This window comes from Cervus canadensis, chromosome 18 (assembly GCF_019320065.1).
Source record: "Cervus canadensis isolate Bull #8, Minnesota chromosome 18, ASM1932006v1, whole genome shotgun sequence".
Classification (NCBI taxonomy): Eukaryota; Metazoa; Chordata; class Mammalia; order Artiodactyla; family Cervidae; genus Cervus; species Cervus canadensis.
In genome coordinates, this window is record NC_057403.1 from 51,757,376 (window position 1) to 51,782,301 (window position 24,926).

Consider the following 24,926-nt stretch of genomic DNA (forward strand, 5'->3'; position numbering starts at 1 on the left):
ATTATCTTATTTAAAATTCACCTTAACCAAAATGGGCCTGAAAGTAAACCAGGGAAGATTTCTCTGTGGTTTTCATGTTACCACGTCTATGTAAACCCTGCATCACAGTTTTCTATTCTGGAATTCTTTCAGAGAGCTACCTCACTAATGAGATAAGAGTCACTGCCTCTGGGACTGTCAGCCAAACAAAGAACCACTGTTTGTAGTTGCTCTGCCTCCCCCAGAAGACATGCCCCTCACAAGTGCCCCCTGTGCTCTCAGGAAGCACTCCTTCTCCAGACGGTGTATGGAGTGCGGCATCTAACCAGGTGTCCAGGAGGCCACCCTGCCACAAGCCTGCTGGCAAGAAGGCTGGGTGACGAAGCACCCCCAGGATCCCCAGGGAGTTCCTGCCTGCTCTCCTTGGCCACGGGACCCACGAAGGGTTGGGAGGGATGTCCACCTGGGCAAGCAGCGCACGAGGCAAAGCCAGGCAGGCGGGGTGGGCTGGGTGCCACGCGGAGGGGCACCTGTCACCCAATCCAAAGAGGCTACACGCTAAGGCCTCCAGCTTCCTCCACTGGCCCTCAGTACAGGGTGCCTGTGCTTCTGAGCTGAGGAAATACCTAGGACACATCATGGTGCCCCCAGGAAGACTGGCAGAAGCGCAGAGTTGCAGGGACCATAAGGGGTGGGTATGTGTGAGATGTAGGAGGACTACCTTGACTGCTTCTGCTTTGATTTGTCACTGGAACCTTCCCCCAAGCTGTCAGTGGGGTCCAGAACTGCAGGAAAAGCTGGTCGTGCCCCTCAACCTCCCCTCCCCTCCCGCTCACGAGGGCAGACTGGAGAGAAGTACATACTACTTGGACCTGCCCGTCTTCCCCGATCTGGTGGATCTGGACCTGCTGGGCATTGGCCAGGGCGTAGTGCAGGGCCTGTGGGGGCGGCTGCTGCAGCTCACTGGTGGGTGGCGGCGTGCTCATCATGGTCTCTGCAGAGAGGTACACATGTGCCTGAGAGATCAGCCCAGGCTGAGCCCACCTCCGCCTTCCCCTGCCCCCACAGGGAGGGAGGGGAAGCCCTCCATCCTGGACTTGGCAGCTCCTGGATGTGCAGCATCACGAGCAGCAGCTGTTCACACAGCAGAGATTTCTGACCTGTGGACAGAGATGAAGAACTGACCACCCCCAAACAGGGAGGTTCCCAGCCACCCACTGGGTATAAGTGAAGCTCCTCAGACGAAGCAACAAAAATGAAAAACAGGAAGAAAGTAGACATTAAACTCTGTTTCAGACCAGCCCAAAGTAGGATTGGTCCATGGATTATTTGGGGGAAAAGCCCCACTAACTCAATTAAAGGTAAACTTTCCAATACAAGTTTTGTTGTTGCTTAGTTGCTCAGTTGTGTCCAACTCTTTGCAATGCCATGGACTACAGCCTGCCAGGCTCCTCTATCCGTGAGATTCTCCAGGCAAGAAGACTAGAGTGGGTTGCCATTTCCTTCTCCAGGGGATCTTCCTGGCCCAAGGATCGAACCGGGGTCTCCTGTATTGCAGGCAGATGCTTTATTGCTGAGCCACCAGGGAAGCCAAGTAGTGTGCTTTACATGTTTAACCCAAAATGAGACACGTTTGTTTTCATGTGTACCACTTTTAATCACAATGCTATCTCAACCAGGAGAATTTTCTTTTTTTTTTTTTTTTTTGAGAATTTTCTTATACACTTAGAACATTAAGACTCAAAAAAATTTTCATTATCAATGTACATAAAATATTTTTGTTGTAAAGAATGGATTAGGGCTGCCCTGATAACTCAGTTGGTAAAGAATCTGCCTGCAATGTGAGAGACCTGGGTTTGATCCCTGGGTTGGGAAGATCCCCTGGAGAAGGGAAAGGCTACCCACTCCAGTATTCTGGCCTGGAGAATTCCATGGACTGGATAGTCTCCATGGGTTGCAAAGAGTTGGACACGACTGAGCGACTTTCACTTTCACTTCCTAAGAATGAATTACTCAAAAAACTTCTAAAGGTAAAGACATATTAGAGTGAAACTCCTTGAGAAGTAGAATACGGACGTGAATGGAAGTATGAAAAAGATACGAAACATCTGATTCTCAAAGAACAGACTTTTCATGCACTTTTGATAGCTTAACAGTGCATATCAGCCTGACATGGTATAGACTCCACTGACTACCTTTTAAAAACTTACAATATAACAGCATTAAAATGGTAACACGTGCAACACATCAGAAACCTCAAATTAAAGTTACTGAACTAACCACACAATCAATAGCTCCCTACAAGCATGCAACTTCGTGAAAACCAATTTAAATCCATGTTTTATAATCTATACTGATATCAACATCCAGTGGAAAAATGGGCCTCGGTTACTTGTTTGCGATCCAAGAACAATCCAAGAGCTAAGGCAAGTGATGGGAGACAAGGTTTCCTGCTGAGGGAAGATTCCCGCCCCCCCCCCCAAGCTGCTCCCAGCAGAAAGACATAGAAAGGGCAGCCCCTCAAAGGCCTTGCCCCACTGGCTGGTGCTCCTCCACGTCCAGAGAGACACAAGGTCGGAGGCTGGTTCCCTGCAACCCTCACGTTCTTGGCCCTACACGGATGCTCCCCAACAAGAGCTGAAGGGAAAGTGCTGGGGGTGTTCACACAATAAAGGGCAGCCCCTTAAACTCAAGCACATATACAAACTCACACAGTGTTGCCAGACAGGAGTGTGAAATGCAGAGGTTTTAATAAATTGATACCTTAAAAGTCCCTTAAAACTAGTGATGTGGTGGTTTGTGCTCAAACTGGCAGTACTAATCCAGCTTTAAAGAGAGCAGACTTGGCTCAGATGCTCACAGACAGCATTTACTTGTCAGTTCCTCTTCTGTGTGCTGATAATTCAGAAGTAAACAAGACAACCCCAGCTGGAATTACTACGGAGCCCAAATTTGCGGAATCCTGGCTGAATGACACGTTCCTGGATTATGTCTGTCACCAGAAGAGCCTTAGGTACCAGATTGGCTGTGTCGGGCCTCGAGTACGCAGGAAGATCAGTACAAAATCCCAGAGGCCCTTCAACCAACCACCCTGTGCATATCAAGTTTGAGCCAAGTAGGCAGTGAGTTAAGACAGAAAAACGTCAAGTCAACAGGAAGTTACAGAAACTTTGACAAAAGAAGAAAGTGCTGTTCTGTGTTTCTCTCAAAATTCTAAGGGCTCCAGTGTCTGAGGAAGGGGCCCCCTCTGGCTCCCAGGAGACCAACCTCCCAAGAGCAGCCCGAGCCCACCCCAGAGGCGCAGCATGGAGAGCTGGGTGGACGGAGGCAGCGTGCCCTGTAGCACCAAGGAGTCTGCCTCCAAGACCCAGAGGACAGCTGACCCAGCAGGATGACACGGGGTTCCCCTGCCCCTGAGAAAGCTTCGGTCACTCTCGCCAAGGAAGGTGCTACTGGACTCTGCAGACCTTCCCAGGGCCAGCCAGAGTCCATCCCAAAGGACACGTCCTAAGAACCGGAGCCTGCCCAGCCTTGGCACTGAAGAGCCTGTTCGCCACCCACGAGAGGACACAAGGCCAATGGCCGCACCGAGCCGCTCAAACCCAAACCCTCTCAGGAGGAACACTGCTGTGTTTATAAACAGAGAACAAACGAACCGAAGACGCAAAAGTGCCATTAAACCAAATTACTGTCATTCAGCTGAAGGGAACACTAGTAACTGGAAGAAAAACATTTAAGTAAGTGAGCGAGAGTAAAGATGAAGGTCGTCATCACCAGCCCCTGCTGGAGACCAAGCCTGAGCAGCAAAGGGCGCTTTGGGACCAGCCCAGCCTCCCCGCCCGGCTCAGACCCGGTCCAGGCTAGCTGAGGGCCTCACACAGGCGCTGGCCGGAAACACGGGGTTCCAAGACCACTGCCCAGATGGCGTCTGAACACCATCCCGAGGGGGGCCAGACAGCTGGCCAAGGCTAAGCTGCCGGTGGTCCTGGCTGAACCCCTCCTGCGGCTGCCAAGCCCAGACCGCTCTGCTCCTCAGTACCCGCATGGGAGCGTCTCCTAGGGCATGAGTGGGCACGGCGCATGTGCCTCTGACGGCCCCGGACCACCCGCCTGGCTGTCCACAAACCTGAGGCTCCGTACGAGGACGAGGACGGCGTTCTCCTGGAGAAGCTCTTGACGGCCAGGCTCTGGCCTCGCTGTTTTCGCCGCCAGGCTGTCCGACACTTGGAGTCGATACTCTGTTTAATTCGATACCAGTCAGATTCCGTGATTCCAAACTTATAGAAGAGGTGACCTGCAGAACACATCCAACGGGAAGAAGGTGAGATGCGGCCTCCTACCCAGCTGTGGTCAGGGCGCAGCGGGAACAGAAAGCTGATGGGCAAGAGCCACCTCGGGCGTGCCTGTCGTGGGTGACGACGGCTTTTCATTCATTTAGCTTGAACTTTTTTGCTCTGATCCACTCACATCAAAGGGAGACAAGCTACAAGCTGGAGGTGAGGGTTCCCACAGGCGTCCTGGATGCCCACGCTCCAACCATCCACCCTGATCTCATACACGGCCTCCTGGGTCCTGAGACTGAGACAGAAGTCAAGGGTCCTGAGAGCTTTACCGAAACTCCGACCTGTCACCCCTAGCGTGCTGCCCAGCTGCCTCCTTTCCCCCTCTCACGTTTCGGCTCCAACACGATCTAAATGATCCTCCCCTCAACCAGCCCACTTGACCCCAGAACCCTCCCAACTGTCACCCCCTAGATATTAATGATGTTTACTCCATTTCCTCCACAAACACAGGGGATCTTTGTTCTGCTCAAAGAACAGAGAACAGGCATCTCATGCCTGCCAAGAACACAGAACATCCAAGCGAGGACAGACGCATCAATGTTCGTTGACTAAACGTTGATTACAATTCATCTGAAGACATTCTTATACAGTTACTTGAGTCTGAGGCTTATGGAAGTTCCCCTGCCTCCCCGTCTACCTCCTCAGTCAGAACAGAACTCCCTAAAGGCAGAGACCAGCCCTCTCCCTGGAGCCCTTGCACACCCAGCCTAGTGGGCATCACATCCACAGACTGCTGGCCAGAGAGGCAGGGACACCAGGCTGCAGCCCACCGGCACCCTCGCCATGGCCCCTACATGATGGCAAGTTCTCCATGCGCAGCACGGGCATCTGAGACCCCCTCCCACGGGAGGAGACCCTGCCCTGCCAGCCCGCCCATCTCTCAGGGGACCACTTCATCTCTTCCTGTGCTCAACGGACAGAAAGTAGCTGTCAGGAACGTGGGAACCACAAGAAATGCTTTTCACCACGGTGACCTCCTGTCTAGCTGGTCATGAAGCTCCACTGAATGAAGAGAAAATAAGTGGATGAAATTCAGAAATTTAATAAGAAGAAGATTAAGCTGAAAAACTTCCTGTTTTGACTACTAAGAGCACCAAGTCTGGAGTATCTGCTGAGAGATAAATTGATGCCCAAAATCTGAAATCTGCTCTATGGGGACCACACAACCTAGAAATAATCAAAACAAAGGAAGTGTCTGTTTTCTTAAGTAAACTATATTTTCTTTTGTCAAAACAGCTCCTGACTTTTTGTGAACACAAGCTAAGACATTTTTAACTCTAAACAGAATGACAACCAAAATGTCTGTAATCTTGATAAAGAGTAATGGGGTTAAGGAGGGCTGGGTTTAGGGGATCGGGGAGAAGTTGAACCACAGTGGTCTCAGCCCCACACTGTCACCCTGCAGGGAAGGAAACACATGAGGGCTGTGGCACCTCTGGTTTCCAGGTCATCTCTAACCAGAGTCATCCCTCTCTATTTACTGAGGGATGGCTCCATGCAAGGGATGGCTCTAAGTGCAGGGCAAACTCACAAAGTCCTGGCCAGTTATTCACTTGAACGACAAGAGAACCCAACTACGCGTTGCAGTTACAATAGAACTCAAACACTGACTGAGTCCAACTATCGGAACTACAATCATATAGTCACTGGGGATCGACCACTAAATACAGTTGTACAGTCACAGGAAGAGCCAGCTACCGACTACAGCTGCAGAGGAGCCCAAACACAGGCAAAGAACTGATGACCACACACACGTCACCACCTCATCAGGGGCCTGCTCCAACACAGACGGACCCCTGCAGACCACCCTCCGGCCCCTCATGCCTTCCGCGCAAGGAAAACACCTTCCAAACACCTCAACGGATTAACAAGATTATGCAAACTTTCAGAACTTGTTACTAACAGAAAAGAATATATACAAGACACACGAAGGTGTACAAATAAGAAACAAAAAAAAACGTTAATACTTAAAATTCGACTTTGTAAAAACCAACCTGCCAGTTCAAAACCTGGCTTACGTCCTTTAAAGAAAAAATACACATTCTTATAGTTCTGCATTAACCATTTTAAAATGCTTCTAAGACATCTTATTACATAGTTCCTTCCAACAGTGACTCAAGACTCCGGCTCTATGGCAGATGCCCCCACGATGGCTGCCAAGAAAAACTAATGAAGGAACCAGCAGCACTGATGCCCCCCCACCAAGAGGCTTGGCTCTGCCCCGGGAACCGTACAGGGCTGGGGTGGGGCAGGGGGCACCGAAGGCTGGCGCCACAGCTGGGCTTCCTCTCACTTTGCCAAAGGCATCTCCCATCTTTTCTGACAGCTCTGAGCAACCTCAGCTGAGTGAAAGGAGGAGAGAAGCTCCCATAATGAGTGATAAAAAGATTACTTTGAATTAACTGCTTTTCACACTTGTTGAAGCATTTTATCTCAAGTCATTTGATGCTCTTAAGAAAACTTCATGAAATAAGAATCCCACTATCCTCACTTTAGCTCCAAAGCTGAGTTATCAGCGAGGAGTGAGAACCAGCCTAAAAATTCAGGCCTTTGGCGCCCACCCATGTAGAGAAGAAATGGCCACAGACAAGCCCAGCAGCCCCTCCCCACCCCAGCACCTCAGGACTCCCCGTCTCAGCGCTTGGTCTCAGCGGCAGACAAGCCAGCCCCTCAGTGGCTGGGCGGAAGGGGGGGGACTGTGCAGCAGGCAAGCCCCACCCCGCCACGGGCGCCCTGCCCCTTGGAGTGTGAGGAGAGCCCGCTCCACAGTGACCTGAGATCCAGGGCCCCGCCTGCCTCTGCTTCTCACAGGCTGCCTCCCCCAACCAGCCCACACTGACCACCACTTCCTCCCAGCCCCCAGAGAGGCGTGCTGGGCCGGGCTGGTAGGAGCCTGATCACCAGGTTCCAGAGAACCCAGGCCCTGAGCATTGTACTGAAACGCGCCCCAAAGTTCACGTCCACGCCCAGGACCCAGAACGTGGTGATGCGCCCTGGACACAAGGTCGCTGCAGACATGACTGGAGTACAGTGGGCTCTGAGTGCAGCAGGACAGGGTCGCCAGGAGGAGAGGAGAGACACACAGACACACAGGCTCACACGGCCGTGTGACGACAGACACTGACTCGCGCTGCTACAAACCACGATGGCCACGGGTCATAGGCTGTAAGCCTTCACCACAGACAAGACAGACTCACCCCCAGCCCTCCCAGGGAGACTGGCTCTGCTAGAACCATGGTCTCAACCTCATGGCCCCAGACACAGCCAGCCTGTCACACACCAGAGAGGCCAGTGTCAGCGGGGCTCTGGGTCCCCGTGGACCATCAGCAACACCCTCTCTCTCCCAGGCTGACTCGGGAAAACCTGACGACAGTCCTCATGGACACGTGACTCCCATCTGTGCTGCTAAATCACATCTCCCCGCACTAAGGTCTCTCCATGTTGGCCCCCTCACAGTCGTCTTCAAAGACCTGTCAGCTCAGGGCCCCGGGGGCATACCAGCCTCATCTCTAATCTCACGAGATCAGCCACAGGCTCCCGCAGTCTGAGCAGATGCCTATGTGACTCACCAGTAAAGCCCTGAGAACTAGGCTACAGCGCTATCAATTCAACAGGGAAAAGGCAACTGCTCTGTCTTTAGGTCCTAAGCCTCACGACAACGTGGCAAATTTCTTTATGTTTACAATGAAGAGCTACTTTTGCACAGAGCACATGAACTGAATAGCTGGTCATCCCAGCTTCTGGGGGCCCGTTAACCCTGGGGAAGCCTGAAGAAGCTGGCATCCCACACGTTTTTCGCTCAGTAACCTTACTCCCGTGCTCAAAGAAGTGCTTATGTTTCAAAATGCTAATTTTTTTTCTCCCTGAAAAAACCAAGCACAGAAAATACTTCTGATAATCAGAAAAGAGGAAAAATGTAAAGCCCAGCCTTGTCCACAGTGAGGTGGGTGTGGCTGGCAGTGGTGACAGTGGGTTCCTGACCCAGGAGGTGGCTGGCATGGCCGAAGTCAGAAGTTGGAAAAAGAAACTGCAGGGACTTCCCCGGTGGGCCAGTGGTTAAGAATCCACACTTCCATTGCAACGGGCATGGGTTCGATTCCTGATCGAGGAACTAAAATCCCACATGCTAAGATGTGTGGCCAAAAAATTTAAAAGAAGAAAGAAACGATAAGTTTAGTGAATGTGTATGGGGCACTCGCTCCTGACCAGCTCTGACCCAGAGCTCTCTGCACAGCTCCCTGCCCGCCCTGTGGGCCCACCCTTCTCCCAGACACAGGGCACCCCTGCTGCTGACCAGCTCTGACCCAGAGCCGCCCCAGCCCACCCCTGACAGCGGGGGTCCCCCAGTGCCCGCCCCCAGCGGAGCCCTCCCCGACGGGCCTGAGGCAGCACTTACACCGGATGCCGTAGATGGTCAGGGGGTCGAGCTGCTTTTTGCCATGCTTGCCCTGGCCCGAGAGGTTGGAGACGGCCTGCACCTCGCGGTGAAAGAGGTAGTCCAGCAGCGTGAGCGCCATCTTCTCGGCCGTGCGGCAGTTGGTGCTGATGTGCAGCATGTCGGAGGGGATGATGGCGCAGCGCACCCGCATCTCAGGGTTGTTCTCGTCCCCCAGCCACGTGCCGTTGGGGTAGTCCTCTGGAAGACAGAGGGGCCCGGGTGAGCCCCGCGGGCCACAGTGCCCACGCCTCCAGCTTTCTCAAGGGGAGCCTGGGAGGCGAGCGTCCGGAGCTCAGCTCACTAGGGAGGACCTGCCCGCTCGGCCTCAGTGAGGCAGCCCAGGACGATCCCGGGACAGACAGGAAACCGCAGGCGGAAAGAGGGGTGGTGGGGCATCAGGGCAGATGGCGCCCCCTCCGCCGGGTGGGAGGCAGGAGCCCACCTGTCTGCAAGCCCAGCAGCACCCCACCAGCTCCGTCAGCAATGAGGGACGACGCTACACCCTGACCAAGGGCCGGTGTCCCCGACACGCCTCCCCCCGTCTGTCACAGTCTCCCGGGAGTTGCAGGCTTGACTAAGTGTGTGAAAGGGCTTAACGCTGTCAAACAAACACCAACTTTAAAAAGCCTCATCTTTTGGCCGAAGGAAACTCCACTTAGGAACGCAAATCAAGAGAACGCTCGACTCTGCTTGCACACTGGCCGCTTTCCAAGCACTCCTTCTGATCCTCATGTGGAAGCAAGTTGAGGAGCAAGGCGGCCCCTGAAAGCGCCTGCACTTGGGGGCAGGGCGACAGGAGGGGGAGTTAAACCTCACAGGCGGACCCGGCTTCCTGCTAAGGGTCGCCAGGCCAGGGGCCTTTAAGTCATGTTTCAGCCAGGGTTGTCACTGTTTCAAGATTTCTCATGAGATTTATTTTGAAATGTCCTGATTTACATTCTGGCCTCTATGCACAAAAAAAGGCCCTGCAAAGGGCAGCCAGCTCACCCGGCTTTGCCACAGGCCTGGAACAGAGCACAGGCCAAGGGGCCAGCTGTCTGGGACTTGCACGCTCTGCTCTGTGAGGGTGGCCTCTCCAGGCCAGGCTCCTGAATCACGCGATTTCCTCGAACACCAGGCAAGGCTCAGCAGCCCCATCATAATGACCACATCACCCCTGGGCCAGCCGGCCACTAGAGGGGTGAGGGAGACTGGCTCCTGACCTTGGCTAAGGACAGAAAACAAATCACAAGCCTGACTTTTGGAACTCATAGTAAGAGATGAGTAAGAAGAACCACTTCTCAGGAACAGGCTGGTTTGGAGGCAAAGAGGGGGAGCCAGGAGCAGCTTTCTGCCGTCAGCCACCTGTAGCATTTACCTACCCACAGAAGAAGTGGACACATGATCCAAATGTAATGCGAAGGAACTTCTAGAGGCGCTGGCTCAGGCACTGCTGGAATGCAGAAAAGGCACCAGCTCCCAGCGAGTTTATTAACTTACCTACACAGAGTGGCAACTCTATGCCTGGCACAGGGTCTAACGCTCAAGATCTAAACCTTCAGTGAACCTAGAATGACAGGCTTAACAACACCAGAGCAGAAGGACCGCCCTCCACCTGCAGCAGGGAGAGAATTGGAGGGGTCACTGAAGGAGGGCACCCTGCAGGCCAGTGCAAGGACATCGGGCTGCAGGCTTCAACTCCAACCTCTGCACCGCCAAAGACCCTGCAGTTTTTCTCAGGAACAAGTATTATGAACTCTGTGTAGCCAGCTCCTATGTTTAAACAACATTTTTAAAGAAAAGTAAACACTGGACAAGAGTTCAGTGTCATTTTCCAAACCGTGAGTCAACATCATGTCAAAGTGACGCCACACTTGTGCGTAGGGGAGGTGGGACAGCAGGTGGGGCAAGAGGACGGCGCTGGCAGGGGCATCGTGACTCGGCTTCTCCGTCACTGACTCCAACTGACATCCGCTTCCCTGGGGGCTGCCTGCACACATACCCCTACTTGGCTCCCCAGAGCCTGTGTGCACGCCATGTATGACCCTGCTGGACCCGCAGACCAGAGGCTGGGGAAGGGAGGGGACCAGTCCCAAAAGTCCCCAGCAAGAGATCCTCTGGTGCCCTGGGCCAGTGCTAGGAGCGCCCACCTGTCCAAGCCCCAGACCTGGCCCTGCTGCCCCAACGGGGATGTGGAGGAGGAAGGGCCATCCTCCTTCCAGACGCCACCCATCAGGAGCCACCAGGCTCCAGTGACAACGGAGAAAACAGGCCGGGGCCACACCATGCTGTCCCCGCCACACACAGACACAGTACACAGAAGGCAAGAGGCAGACACTGTCCAGTTGATCTGAGAGGGAGAAACGAGGAAGTGACCTCATCTGTTACACTGAATTCTCAGGAAAGCCAAACACCACGTCCAATGAATGAACAAGTTTACAAACCAAAACTAAGCCTCTTTTCTGTGTAAACAATAATCACCCATCATGCTGCCTGATGGAAACTACCCAGGCTTCACAGATGAGCTCTGGGAACCCTGCAGCAGACGAGAGCATGGGGGGGACACGGCGAGGAAGTGACCGAACGGCCACCGTGAGTGGAGGCGCAAGGCCGCGAGGACAAGTCCTCGGACCCAGGAGGGCTGTTTCCTCACCCAGCTCCCTGCTGACACACAGCCCCAGCCCCGGAGGTGGCACACGGGCCACAGGGCAGTTACCAGAGCATTTTGGAGGATAAAAGACGTCACTTCAAGCTCCTGCAAGAGTAGACGACACAGCACCCTCCACGTTCTCTGGCCCAGATGCTCCGTCCTCACCCGGGGGCACCGGTCACAGCTGTCGACACAGCCCCCTCTCACCTCTGGCCCGACATGGGGGCCGGAGCCTAGTCTGACAGTGACGATGAACCGCGCCTTTTAAATGTAAAATAAGATGGAGCACCTGCCCACATAAATATTTGAGAAATCTGCCTTTTGACAATTCAAAAAGAATATATTTATTTTGCTAAAATAGCTTGGTCCAGTTTTGGCAGCTGAAACAATAGATTCTAGTAGCTCTGTTTAAAAACTACCAGTTGGATTTTAAGAAAAATAAACTTGCTTTCTACTCCAATCATTTAAATCTTTAATTAAATTAACTGACACTTCTGAAAAACTTACTTGAAGAAAACCCTAACTTGAACTTTCTAACCACTCAGATACTTCAGAATACAAATATGTGTTTCGAGGCTCTATTTTAGTTCCAAGAAAATGAAATGAAGAGAAAACGATGAAATAAAGAGGATGACTGCATTCTCAAGAGCGTCAAGTTGAAGCAGAGAAAGCAGCCACCTGTGTCCCCACCTCCCCACCTGCTGATGTGCACACATACATGTGTATATGCACGCATACACGTGTGCACATCATGTGAATACATAGGCCCACCTCCTGAGGTAGTGATGCACACCCCCACACAGCCGCCAACACCAGGGAGACGTGACCCCAAGCCGCCCGGCTGTCCCTGGACCGAGGCGTGCGCACCCCTGCATCCCTCTTCAAGTGCGAAGCTGTTCATGTGGGGTGGACAGAATGGTATCTAACCTGCGTCCCCTGCAAGCCAGGACTTCACACGCATTACTGCAACTCAGGGACTCTGAGAAAATGCCCCATGAGGCATCATCCCGCCTCCAAAGCAAAGGGCAACCCTCAAATCCATGGACAGTGACCTGCACGCCCTGCCCACATCTCATGAAGGCTGGGAGGTCACCAGCCACTCCAGATGCCATCTCCCAACCAAACCTAGCCTGTTGCCCGAACTCTCTCCAAAGATACCAGAGGCCCACCCATGGGGTCCCAGAAGCCTCTAAGTCCTGTGCAGGCGGCTGTGGTTGATGGAAAGTTCCCCCAGACACCCTGGGCTCTGGTCCCCCTCAACCCTCACTGATGACCAGCTCAAATCTCTGCAGCCACAAGAGGGGACCGGGGATGCACTTCAGTCTCCAGTTAAAGGATGGTAAACAAGCTGAGAGGGGGCAACCTTCACCATTCACCACAGGCTTTGGGGTGCATGGGTGCCCATGCGTGACCTAGAGAAGGTCACAGGAGGTCAGGCCCTCAAGGCAGGCCTCTAGCCTCTCCAGGCCAGCCTCAGGGGATGCCGTGTGTCATAAGTGGGTGCTGGGCTGCACTTCTGCCAGGCTTTCAGACAGGCTGCCCCAGCTGCTTGTGAATTTCTCTGCATGTGACATGTAGGGCTGTGGGGGCACCAAGGGGCCTGGGAAGGGGCTCAGAGAGGTTTCCAAAACCTGCTTCGTGGGCTGCCTTCCAGCACAACCACACACTACCCTTCGTATCCTGTGCCAACCCGAGTCCTTCTGAGTGAAGTATTACACCTTTCCTCAAAGCTCCCAAACCACCTGCTCCTCCCAGGCTTCATTTCCCTGCCACACCCCTGCCCCACCACACCCCAGGAAGGTGCATAAAATCATTTCACTGACTTGGGGCTTTGCGACATGCACAGGCTGATTTCTGACAATAATTCAGTTTTCATCAAGGTACTTCCCTACTGAAAGCGAGTTCCAAATATCTTATATTCAGGATTGGTCCAGCTCTCTTAAGAATTATCACATGCACAAATAGTAAGAATTAAAACTCGCCATTAAGAATCTAGTGAAATCCCTTCATTAATGAAGAGATCCCATTTTCAGTACGTGCTGGCTAGTCTGTTTCCCTAACTCAGCTCACCAGCTTAGTCTCTGAACTAAGAGACCTAAATCATTACACCCCACACACTGTCAGTACTTAACCAAAGACAGGGGTGAACAATGACCTCTCCCTGCCAGGGGCAGGGTGGAAGGCAGGAGCTAAGGAGTAAGCCTGCTGCTCACCACCCCTCTCCCATCTAGCACTTCCCTCTGATCCAAATGCAGCCGATGCTGCAGCAGCCAGAAGTGCCTAATTAAGACACGGTAAACCCCTGACACCTCCAGATCTATCAGGGAACAGCACAGCATGCCAACCCATGCAGACCACGTGGGATTTCTAGGAAATAATCATTCTGAAAATCTGTGGTTCTCTGCAGTGAGGCACAGAAGTACTCTGGTAAGAAGATTAGAGCACGTATCCAGTGCAGCCTGGGCTCTTATCAGAAAGAAGAGTACTCCGGCCCCTCAGCACCTACGGGCTAATGCTGCTTCTCCGATAGGTGCTCCCCAGGCCTGGTGGGTCAGTCCAGGGAGGATGTGGCAGGGAAACAGCTAATCCCCCGCTCAGAGCATCTGAATCGCTCGGGATGTTGACCAGGCAGCCCGCAGCAACTCCACGGGACTCGTCCTCGTCTTAGCTCCTCTCCCCGTGTCCTCGTGCACAGCAGCCACTTAGGCGCACGCGCCGTCTCTGCTCCGTCTTCACAAACCCCAGGCCAACCGAGGACACTCAATCCGACACTCAGGATGCTGGAACTGCGCGGGACCTTCCGGAGGACACTGGTAACCTCCTACGCAGACCCCCAGAAAACCTGTACTTTTTCCCTATGGATGTTAATACTAAGAAGCTCAAACTGTGATTCCTTTATGTACATTCACATCTGACTCAGTCTGCAGCTTCCCCCACTGAAATATATTTCACATTAATCGCACCACATTAAGAAGTAAAAGACAAAAAAAAAAAGAAATAAAAGACAACATCTTCTATTTTTATGATAATCCCAGACTCTCCCAAATGTCATGTTTGGAGCTGATGCCATTTAAACCAAACAAATCAGGTATATAGTAAGTAACCAGATCTAGGGAGGTATTTACCCAAAACTCACATGGATGAAGAAGAACTTTCTCTGCAGCTGTTCCAAGTATAATTTTCATTCACTTTCCACCAGGATGAAGTCAGGAGCACCTCTCTTCCTCACATCTAATGAGTCAGAGACTAGCGCCCCCGATCCAGCAATTCCACTCCCAGGTATCAGCCCCAGAAAAATGAAAACACACACAAAACCCTGCACACAGATGTGCAGAGCAGCACTGCTCACGACATTCAGAAAGTGGGCATGGCCCCAGTGTCCATCGATGGGTGATGGACAAACAGCACGTGTCTCCATGATGGGCCGTCACCCGCCAGGAAGAAGAATGAAGCACTGGTGCACGTGACAGGAGGGCGCCACTGCTTCCCTCAAGTGAAAACCTGCACGACCAGCAACCCGAGACAAGAAGCTGGGCAGAGGCGGCGGGACCGGAGGACAGGGCACGGGGCCCCGCTCTGGGGTCTCTCTGGGGAAAACACCCTGGGTTCAGACAGTGGTGCTGTGCGCTCTGTGAACGGACGAAAGCCTGCCGGCACTCCTGCTTTAAGATGCTCGCTGTGATGGAACGGAAACCTTTTTCCTGTGCCCACTCTGACATCTCAACCCTGCAACTTCTGTTAGAGGTGAATGTTTTAAAAAGAACTTTGTTTTCAGCGTTTTAATGTGGTAACAAGTCTTTCAAATGGGACAATCTTTTTTTTTTTTTTAAATGGGACAATCTTTGTCCGTAGAAAAATCTACACTTCTAGGAAAAAATCAACAACTTGGACAGAGAAGCAGAAATACCCCACCAGCGCTCTCTGGGTAACAAACTACAAGCTTGAGAACTCAGTGGCACGACGCTATGTCTGCCCGAGTAATCGCATCTCTCTTTCCAGGCGCTGTCCTAAGGCCCGTTTGGGAAACACTGACTCAACCTTTGAGAGCAAGGAAGAGCTGCCAGGCGGCAGGAACTCTCTGGAGCACAAGCCAGGCCACCTCCCAGACCCAGGGCCAGGTGAGAGTGGACCCCAGACCCCACAGGAGAGAGGACGGTCCCCGTACATCACATTGGGCAGGGGCGGCACAGCCCCCAGCATGGCCTCGACCTGGACACGCGGTCCCTCTGAATGGAACCCCAACCGTCATCAGAGACACAGGACAAAGCTGTGGTCAGACAAGTGAGCCGACCGCCAGCTATCAAGTCACAACTGCCCATCACTAGAACCAGATTCAGCGAGTGAAACTAACTGAAAACGATTATGTAAATCAGTATTAACATGGAGAGATTTCTACCATGCAGTGGGGAGAAGCAAGTTATAGGATGGTAAATACAGCATGTGATTTGTAGAACTCTCTGGAATGTTGATTTGTAGAGTTCTCTGGACCAGAAATGTTTCCAGTTATTCTCACTTCCTTCATCATTTTTATATTTTATCATCTTTCAAAAGCAATAAATATATATTACTTTTCTAAACAATGGGGGAAAAAAACCTGAGCCCTGTGGGGATTTCACTCTCCATGTGGCCAGAAACTCACACATCACTGCTAGTCATCCCCTTCCGTGGTCGCCAGTGAACAGTCCATGTGTCGCGGGCCCTGCGGCTCCGGCCCGTGCTGTTCAAGGGCCACTGAACACCCGTTACCTCACGTGCGGAGAGGACGCACCTTCTGAGTTCAGGGTGATGAGGGTGACGTTGTTGCCAATGTTCTGGCTTCCCGACTGCCCGCAGTTAGAGACGGAGTCGCTGGCCTCGGACCCGCTCTCCCCGTCCTCGTTGTGGCTGTCCTCCTGGCCTGGCACCTTCACCACGATGGTGTTCTGCCGACGCCCGGGCACCGCGCTGCGCGGAAACAGAGACACCAGCAGCGTGGTGAGAGCAGCACGGCAGCACGCGGAGACAGTTCTGCACGCACGCTCCCCCTCACGTCTCAGAGCGACGTACCCCAGCACGCACACTGCGCCACCAGCCTTCCCGCAGCTCTTTCTGCTCACGTTAACAGCAGGAAGCAGTCTGCGGCTCCAAGAAACCAAAGGAAACTTGAAACGTTTAAAGGAAGTGAAATCACAACAGGCTGTGACTCGAGGCCGGACACACGGCCTCCTGTCACGGAGGTGACCCTGCACAGCACTGCCGTCGGAGTCACAGCGACTTCTGGGAAAGCGTCTGCAGACTCAGATGACAGCCCCGACCTGCTCCGTCCCGGGACATTCCGAACAAGACGGCCCAGGAGGACGCAGCTCTCACTCCCAACTGTCCCCCGCTAACAGAAGCCGCTTGAGCAGGCTAAAAAAGCCAGTCAAGAGCCTCCTGGGGGACCCTCTCACCACCACAAGGGACCCTGAGGCGGAGCAGTGAGACACCGCCAGGAAACCAGACCACCACAGCTCCAAAACGTGCTCAAAAAAAAAAAAAAATTTATCTGGAGACACGTGACCCTTCGACTTCCTTCAAGAGACTGCTGCACCCAAAGAGGGGAAGCAGTGAGATGTCCCTGCTTGAGGGGGCTCCATCCCGGGGGGCAGTTCCATCCCGGGGCTGGACCTCACTAAATGCTCCGGACCTGCCGTGACTGCCACCCTCGCCAGGCCCGATCTCACAGGCCATCTGCTCCGTGGCCTTGGCCCCGTGTCTTTACCCACCTCCCTCGGCCAGGCTCCTGGGGGCCTCGGCCACGACAAGGAAGAAGGAGGACCGCTGCAGGAGGGTCTGCGAGACTCACTGGAAAGCAGCGTGGCGGGGCCAATGCCACGGGGAGGGGGGGCCCCACACATGAGGGGCAGAGATGCCCGCTGCGCACCCTCGCCTTGGCTTCAGGTTACAGCTGAAGTATCTCCAGAGAGAAAGGACCGGAGAAGGCACCACCTCTAAATGCCTGCACCACTTGGCCAATGAGACGGGGCGTCCGCCAACCCGACATGCTCGGACAGACAGACAGACAGATGGGAGTGAGGTGAGAGGACAGGGCGCGCGGACCACAGTGAGCACACAGGGCCCGACGACACAGGCGCCCCAGACGCTGCCCCGTCCCCGGGGCCCGGCAGTGGTGGTGAGAGGTGGGGGTCGTGCTACTGACTTGCTAATGACATTTTCCAGGGGCTCCGGTGCCCTGCCGCTCAGGGGGTCTTCCATCTTGGCTACAACGGCGTTCTGCCGATCACTGTTGAGAATTACTGTAGTCTGGGGGACGACGCTAGGGAACAAAAGAATCACAGAGAAAAGAAGACCTTAACACGACAGCGTTCATGGTGAGAGCAGAGTCATCAACAGTCAACGCCCCTGCCCTGCTCCGAGCGGGGGAGGGCAAGCAGGGCCCCCCGACGTGCACGAGCAGCACGGGCAGAGGGACAACTGGGGCGGTGGGGAGCTTCTTAACGGAGTCTAACCCTGCTCCTTGCTGGTACCGTAAAGAATGTTCACATCTTTACGAAGAAGAGATGGGTGCCGCAGCGGTCACTGCACAGTCAGTACCCTGAAGCAGCAGGTCTGCATGGAAACCCACCCCAGGGAACTCCCTTCTGAAACCTAGGCTCTCGGCCCCATGCCAGGCGAGACTGCCGTGTGCAAAGGGGCGAGCCTCTGCAGCAGGGCCCATGGGTGACAGCACAGCGCTGACCGCTGGGTTCTGCAAGGCCAGTGCAGGACCCACAGCCCAGGGCCGGAGACTGTGCTGTGATGGAAATGACGCTCCAAGAACTGTGCCCTGACAGGGGCAGTTCCTCCGGGGAGACGTGTGTTTTAACACATGGCAGGCACAGTCGTCGAGACTTCTTGCTCCTGAGACCTCCAATCCTCGGCGCTTCCAGCCACGCCTTGTGCAGGAAGAACAGGTGGTTGGGATGCACAAGCTATATCACCCAGGAAGAAGTCATCCTTGGACCTCACTCCCCAAAAATCAGTGCTGGGAGGACCCTGTTTTTACAGGCGGAGCACTCACATACTCAAAAGCACCCATGAGAACCCCACCCTCCATCTCAGCCACACACTGTCAACACCCCCAAAATCAGAGGCACAAATGGTACCATTTCCTGCCATTTGGCACAGTGACTCACAGGACCATGGGGCATTCTCCTAACATAAAGACAGTCACTGCATTCCACTCACAGCCTTTATCGTCTTCTTAGTTATTCTACTCAGCTGTCAGTGACACCGGAGGTAACCCCCCAGGCCCTGACAACCCACCCACAGGGCAGTATGACAGGTGTCCAGGTACCGAGATGACATGTACAGGCGCCTATGTGACAGCCTCAGCGACTCATGTGTCAAAACAGGAGATGGTATTTTCCCAAGTGTGTTCCCGGAAGGCTGGCATCTCCCAGGTCTCCACACAGAGACATCCATCCCCTCACCCCCATGGTGTGTGAGCCCTTTCACAGGCTGACACGTGAGCCAGAAACAACAGGTTAAAACGGGTTCACACTGATGACTGGTAGAGCCGCTGACTAAATGGACCTCTGCTTCCTACAGGACCTCAAGGTGGAGGAAACGCTGGTCGGAGACAGCCACTTCAAGCTGGAGCAAAGGCAGCCCAGGGGGCACCTTAGGTGTGCAGGGCCCTCAGCGACTAACTCCCCGAGGCCCTCCTTCCAGAAGGTACGACGTCCTAAAGATGACCCCTGGGACAGAACCTCTGGCCATGGTTGTTCCCTTGCACAAAGCCTCCCCTCAACCACACCAAGGAGCCCTGTCCACCAGACGTGAGATCGTAAGCGCCCTGCGGGGTCACTCCTCACTGCCTTCCACGAAGCGCGCGTGAAACCACGACTGCCCGTTTCAGCGCCCAGACAGTTGGACATAACCAATGGTGACGGACTGTTGAGGCTGCTGGCACGCATGGGAGGCGAGGAGGAGTCCTTCACCTCCCACACCCTGATCTACACAAACAAAGCTTCTCTGAACTTAGAAATGTAAAACCTGAAGACAGAAACAGAAGCGGTGCTGAGCCCTGCTTCAGTTTAAGAGACAGATTACTCACACTGGCCAGAGATTCAGGAATTAACGCACACTAAAGCCCCATCCATCTAGGGGGGTGGGGAGGTACATTCACAATACTGCATTGTTAAGAATTAGTTGTAAACTAGTAGTAATTTGCACAGTTTTCCTCAACTGCATACTAATAGCTATAAAGAGTTCTCAATCTAGAAGAGATTAAAAAAAAAAAACAAAAAAAAAACCCTCTTCAGCCCTTATGGTTACAAGAAATACATTTTTCAGCTTCAAGTTCTATCTGTATTTCTGTTACTAAGGCGTGTAATAACCTGATTCACAGGATAAAATTTTGTGAAGAAAATGAAATGGGAATCAAAGTCCAAAAAAGCAAAAGGGGCAACATAAAATTTGACTGTCTAAAGCTTATTCACGGGATTTTTTTTAAGGATGACTGTACTTGGATTATAATGGAAACACTTAAGAAAGCAATGAATCAGTCTGTTCTTAAACATCAGTATTAACATGCCAGACAATATACCCTTTCCGCTAATGGAGTTATGTCAACCTCAAACTGTACAAAATAATACTTCGGTTTTCAGAAACTATGCAACATCCACATGACACTAAGAAGGAGGCAGCAGTTATCCTGAGGAGCGAGTGTCACGGCATGTGAGCGTCCTGCCGAGGCGGAGTCACAGCCCCAGGGACCAAGCCAGGCACAACCTGGGGGGCTACTGGGAAGGGGGGCTGCAGAGGTGATTAAAAGGCCCAGCTTGTTGGCATTAGATTAATCAAGGAACAGATCATCCTGGGTGGGCCTGCCCTAATCAGGAGAGACCTCTAAAGGAAATTTAGATTTTCCCTGGTCTTGGGGACGCCAAACAGCTCCTGCCCACGGAGTCCCGGCTGGAGATGAACCTCCTCCCCATCCTCCTGCTCTACAGACTGACTGCACATGTGCCTGGCCACCCCCAAGGCTGTCAGCCAACGCCGTGTTACGAATAAGCCTGGGCCCGAGTGTGTGCCTGGGGCACACACGCTTGTTTAACCTCTCACCCAGACAGGGGCTCTCAGGGTGGCTGCAGGCTTTGGTGATTACACATGAAGTTGCCATGGACACTTGTGTGGAGGTTCTGTGTGAACACGAGTTTCCACTTCTCTGGGCTAAGTGCCCAAGGATGTGCTTGCTGGGCCACGTGGTGAGGACAGGTTAGCTTGCTGGAACAACGCAGCGCCGCCTCCCTGCAGCAGAGTGGTGGCCCCGTCCACACGCCGCAGTGGGGGTGGGCGGCCGGAGGTGCTGCGCTCGCTGGCGTCGGGAGGGTCCCTGGGGGCTCTGCAGTCTCCTCGCCACGTTCTCCTGCTGGCTGATGCTGCTCAGAGCCTCTCCATGTGCTTGCTCACCATCCGCACCTCCGCTCTGGTGAGATGCCGGTTTCTGCTTTTTGCCCGACTGTCCAACTGGATTGGCTGGTTTTTCACTGTTGAGTTTTGAGAGTGTGGTTTACAAGTAGCTTCTCCTAATTGGGGGTTTTTTCCTGTGTCTTTATCCCAAAGTGTTGGAGCTTTACATTTTACCTTGAAAGCTGTAATCCACTCTGAATTAATTTTTGTTCAAGGTGAGGTTTCCACCAAGGTTCATTTCTGTCATCTTTCCTGTGGACGCCAACTGTGCCAATACCATTTATTCAAAAAGCTGTCCTTCCTCCGTCAAACTGCTTGTGCAGCTTTGTAAAAATCTAGCTGGCATATTTGTGTTGGTCTAACTCTGGCCTCTCAAGCCAGTTTCATTGATCAATTTATCTATCCCTGGGTTATTCTGGTTTTAAATCTTTACGTGCTCAATTCATTCCCTCACAGTCTTAAACCATAACTACATCTTAACCTAGAACTGTATGTCTGCTTTTAAAGTTTCTATTAAATGAAAACTTAACCAAAAGGGAAACGGCTAGACCCAGAGACCACCCTGATTGTTTTAATTCTAAGATTAGGTTAATCTGCAAGTTGGACATTCTCGTCCAGTTTTAAGATTACACTAGTTACTAGTTGAGTACTCTTGCCTAAGTATACTCTCATTCAGAAGTAAAGGTCATCCCACAGCATGTGACCAAGGGCCGCCACCCTGCCGGAGAGTGACTGTGAGCGCCAGACCCCCACTGCCCTTCAGGACAAGGGCTGCTCCCCATGGGCAGGAGTGGCCTCACCCTCACCCTCGACGGGCAGCGGGCACTGCAATACCTTCCCTGCACTGAGAGGCCAACATCCAGTCCAAGGTCACACGGTTACTCAGTGGTAAGGTCAGGTTTGATTCCAAGTCCTTGAGCAGCAGAGCCAACCTTCTTGACCAAAGTCTGTGGAGCCGGATCTGTACCCCACAACTCCCTGAACCTCAGATTCCTGTTTTTTAACAACTTCTCTGGGCGATTCTGATGGGTGCGCAGGTTTCAAACACCACCAAGCACAACAGCCCTGGCCCTGCTGCGGCCGTCCGGGCCTCCGCCACAGCCTCTGTGCTGCGCGTATGCTCTGTTCGGTGACGTTTCCAGCCGCCCAGCGGGACGCCCAGGACACCGGCAGTCCTGTGTGGTCGAGGAGCAGCCTCAGATCCCAGTGGTGTTCCCGGGCTCACACGGTTGGTCTGCACAGTGAAAAGAACAGAGCAGGCGTCCAGAGACACAAAACCTGTGGCACAGGCCAGGACACCGTCCTCACTCACGGCAACCTGCGTCCTGAGCTGGTGCCTCAGCAAGCGCGATGCTGGTTGACACTGGACACTTGCCAAATGATGAGCATTAATACTAGTGATTTCTCACCTCCTGGGTTACCCCTCACAGCAACCCTCCCTTATGATTTTTATTCCCCTTTTACTGTTGAGGTAATTGATGTATAGAAAGGGGAGAACCTGCCTGAGGTTTCACCACTTACAGGCAATGGAGCCTGGATTCAAAACCGAAAATCTCTCATGTCCTTTGCCACTTGCTGGTGGAGAAGAGAAATAATCCTATTTCAATGACTGCTACCACTCACCTTTCAGTACCAGGGATTTTAATCGCTTTGTTTTGATGAATTTGAAACCAAATGTCTTCAGCTTTCAGAGGTGTACTGGCAAGCATTTTCCAATTACACTTACAAAGTGGCCCCCAACTTCTCCTCGGTGTCAGGAAACTGCTTTGGGAGCAGGTCAGAAGGTCCTGAGCTGCTGTCCTAAAACAACTCATCAGTCCCACCAAGTGACCACTCTGAATGGACACTGTGGCCACCATCAGTGGACAAGCGGCCATGGGCATGGCTGGGGTCAGGGGGCAGGAGTTAAACCCACCAGCGTTCCTTAGGCTCTGTTACAGAATGGGGTCCCTGGGAAGATCAGGTCTATGTGAGCAGCACAGTCACATAGTTATTTCCAGTTTCCAGGGAGCAAGGAGAAAGTAGGCAGGCCCTGATCACACGTTCTCCAAGCAAATACCCGGAAGAGAAGCCCAGCCGCTACCTACAGTGATGTACCATGGGCACCGGATGCTCTAGGGCGGGGCTGAGTCCCAGGACAGGAGACTGTCCTCGAGTGTCCACAACTATGCCTCCACCCAGGCTGAGGACACTACCGTCTTTGGGCAGAAGCTTCTAACCTCTCACAGACGAGCTAGGGAACTTCAGTGCCCAAAGGCCGAGTCCTCCAAACAGTCCTCACCAGACAGGGCAGGGGGGGCCAGGCTGCTGTGTCTGCCGCAAACCCCACCCCCTACCTTCAGGACTGAAACCACACTCGGCTCCAAGGTTCACCGGGACCTGCCACCCTCAGCCTGGGAAAGCAACGCTCACGCACTCAGGTGTGGGAGTCATTCTGGCTTATACCTGAGTCACCGTGACTAACAAAACAGCCTGTTTGTGGCCCACTGCCTGCTTTAATTGGAGAAGGAAATTCTCCAGTATTTTTGCCTGGAGAGTCCCAGGGACAGAGGAGCCTAGCGGGCTGCCGTCTATGGGGTTGTACAGAGTCGGACATGACTGAAGCGACTTAGCAGCAGCAGCAGCCTGCTCTAATTCTTTATAAAAGGGCATCCTGACCGCCAGTAGAGAACACCTGTGTTGAAGACGAGAGGTCTCCCTCCTCAGACACCAGTGCTGGGTCTCCTTCCACGATAAGCCTCCCTTCCCTCCTCCCCCAAGTGCCAGAGCGTGTGTGCGTGCTGGTCTGCTGCTCTGAAGCCTTGAAGGAGCAAACTCCTGACTTGTCTGATGCTCTCTACTCTGATAAGATTTAAAACTGTGCTTTTCTTCTTCACAGCAGTTCCTCAGAGTAATCTGAGAGGCTGTCTTCGGGGCTACAGTCCTCAGTTTCGTTCAGATAAGATTTCCTCTCTTCCTATTATAGATTGGTGATTGATTATCGTGGTCAGCACCCGGGTAAGGCGGTCAAGTCAGGCATTATTTCTGCTCACACAGTGATGCCCAACTTTGTCATCTGTGATGGGGGGAGTTACAGCAGAATATTGAAAAATATTTGGAACAGTGTTTGCCTCCCTCGCATCTACATTATACTTTGCTGACACTGATCCTTTTGCAATTCAAAATAATCACTCATCCAGTTCAATCCCTGATTGGGAACTAAGATCCTGCAACCCACGCAGTGTGGCAAAAAAAACAAAAAAACAAAGAAAACACTTCTATTTTAGTTTTGAGTATGCAAAGAAACCTCTGATTCATTACAATTGTTTAAAAATCATAGGAACACATTAAAGCTTTATAAGAAATGCTTAAGTTTTTAAAAATAAAAACCTGGTATATGTCCATTACATCTCAAAAAACATAAATAAACTATTTATACATTAAAAAAATAAAGAATAAATGTTGGTTGCTTTTAAAGGAAACACAAGTATTTTTCTAGTTAATCAGTATGTTCAGTTCAAAAAAACAAACCAGCGCAAACCAGCTGGCTTTGAGCCACTCTTGAGGTCTGGCTCCACAGGAGCTCGCTGGGCACCAGGGATCGCTCCCTGGGCCCTGCACTGCACAGGGGCACTCACACTGGCCCCTCAGTGGGCACCCACCAGGACAGCACCCTCAGCAGCCCTGCACCCCAGGCTCAGCTCAGTTCTAACTACTGCACATCCTTCAAGTGGCTGTACCTGGCCTCAAGTCAAAGTCACTCAGTTGTGCCCGACTCTTTGCAACCCTCATGGACTACACAGTCCACCAGGCTCCTCTGTCCATGGAATTCTCCAGGCAAGAATACTGGAGTGGGTAGCCATTCCCTTCTCCAGGGGACCTTCCCAACCCAGGGATCAAATATGGGTCTTCTGCATTGCTGGCAAATTCTTTACCATCTGAGCCACAGGGGAAGCCCAAAGTTTGGCTTCAAACAAGCGCAGAAAGGGTCTCTTACACTAGTCCACATAAACGTCCCTGAACACACACTTGACCCCTCCTGGTCTCGCAGCACACCGGAGGCCCATCTTGAAATGCTCACGGCAGCGCGTGAAGGACAGACAAGTTGTCGCGTACTGGGTCG

At 52.7% G+C, this 24,926-nt stretch overlaps 1 protein-coding gene across 9 annotated transcripts in view; it reads right to left on the minus strand.

The window, feature by feature from the left end:
• LOC122420576 (BTG3 associated nuclear protein) overlaps positions 1-24,926 on the minus strand; it is a 68,987-nt gene that overhangs the window by 16,036 nt on the left and 28,025 nt on the right. For 5 of the 9 annotated variants that reach the window (XM_043435819.1, XM_043435816.1, XM_043435818.1 and 2 more), the window contains exons 5-9: positions 17,568-17,684; positions 16,158-16,333; positions 8,719-8,958; positions 4,106-4,273; positions 843-973 (exon numbers count right to left, since the gene is read on the minus strand). In XM_043435819.1, coding sequence (XP_043291754.1) covers positions 843-973; positions 4,106-4,273; positions 8,719-8,958; positions 16,158-16,333; positions 17,568-17,684 — 832 coding nt within the window. The remainder of the gene's footprint in view (positions 1-842; positions 974-4,105; positions 4,274-8,718; positions 8,959-16,157; positions 16,334-17,567; positions 17,685-24,926) is intronic. The other 4 variants (XM_043435822.1, XM_043435821.1, XM_043435820.1 and 1 more) reach the window with 2 other exon arrangements.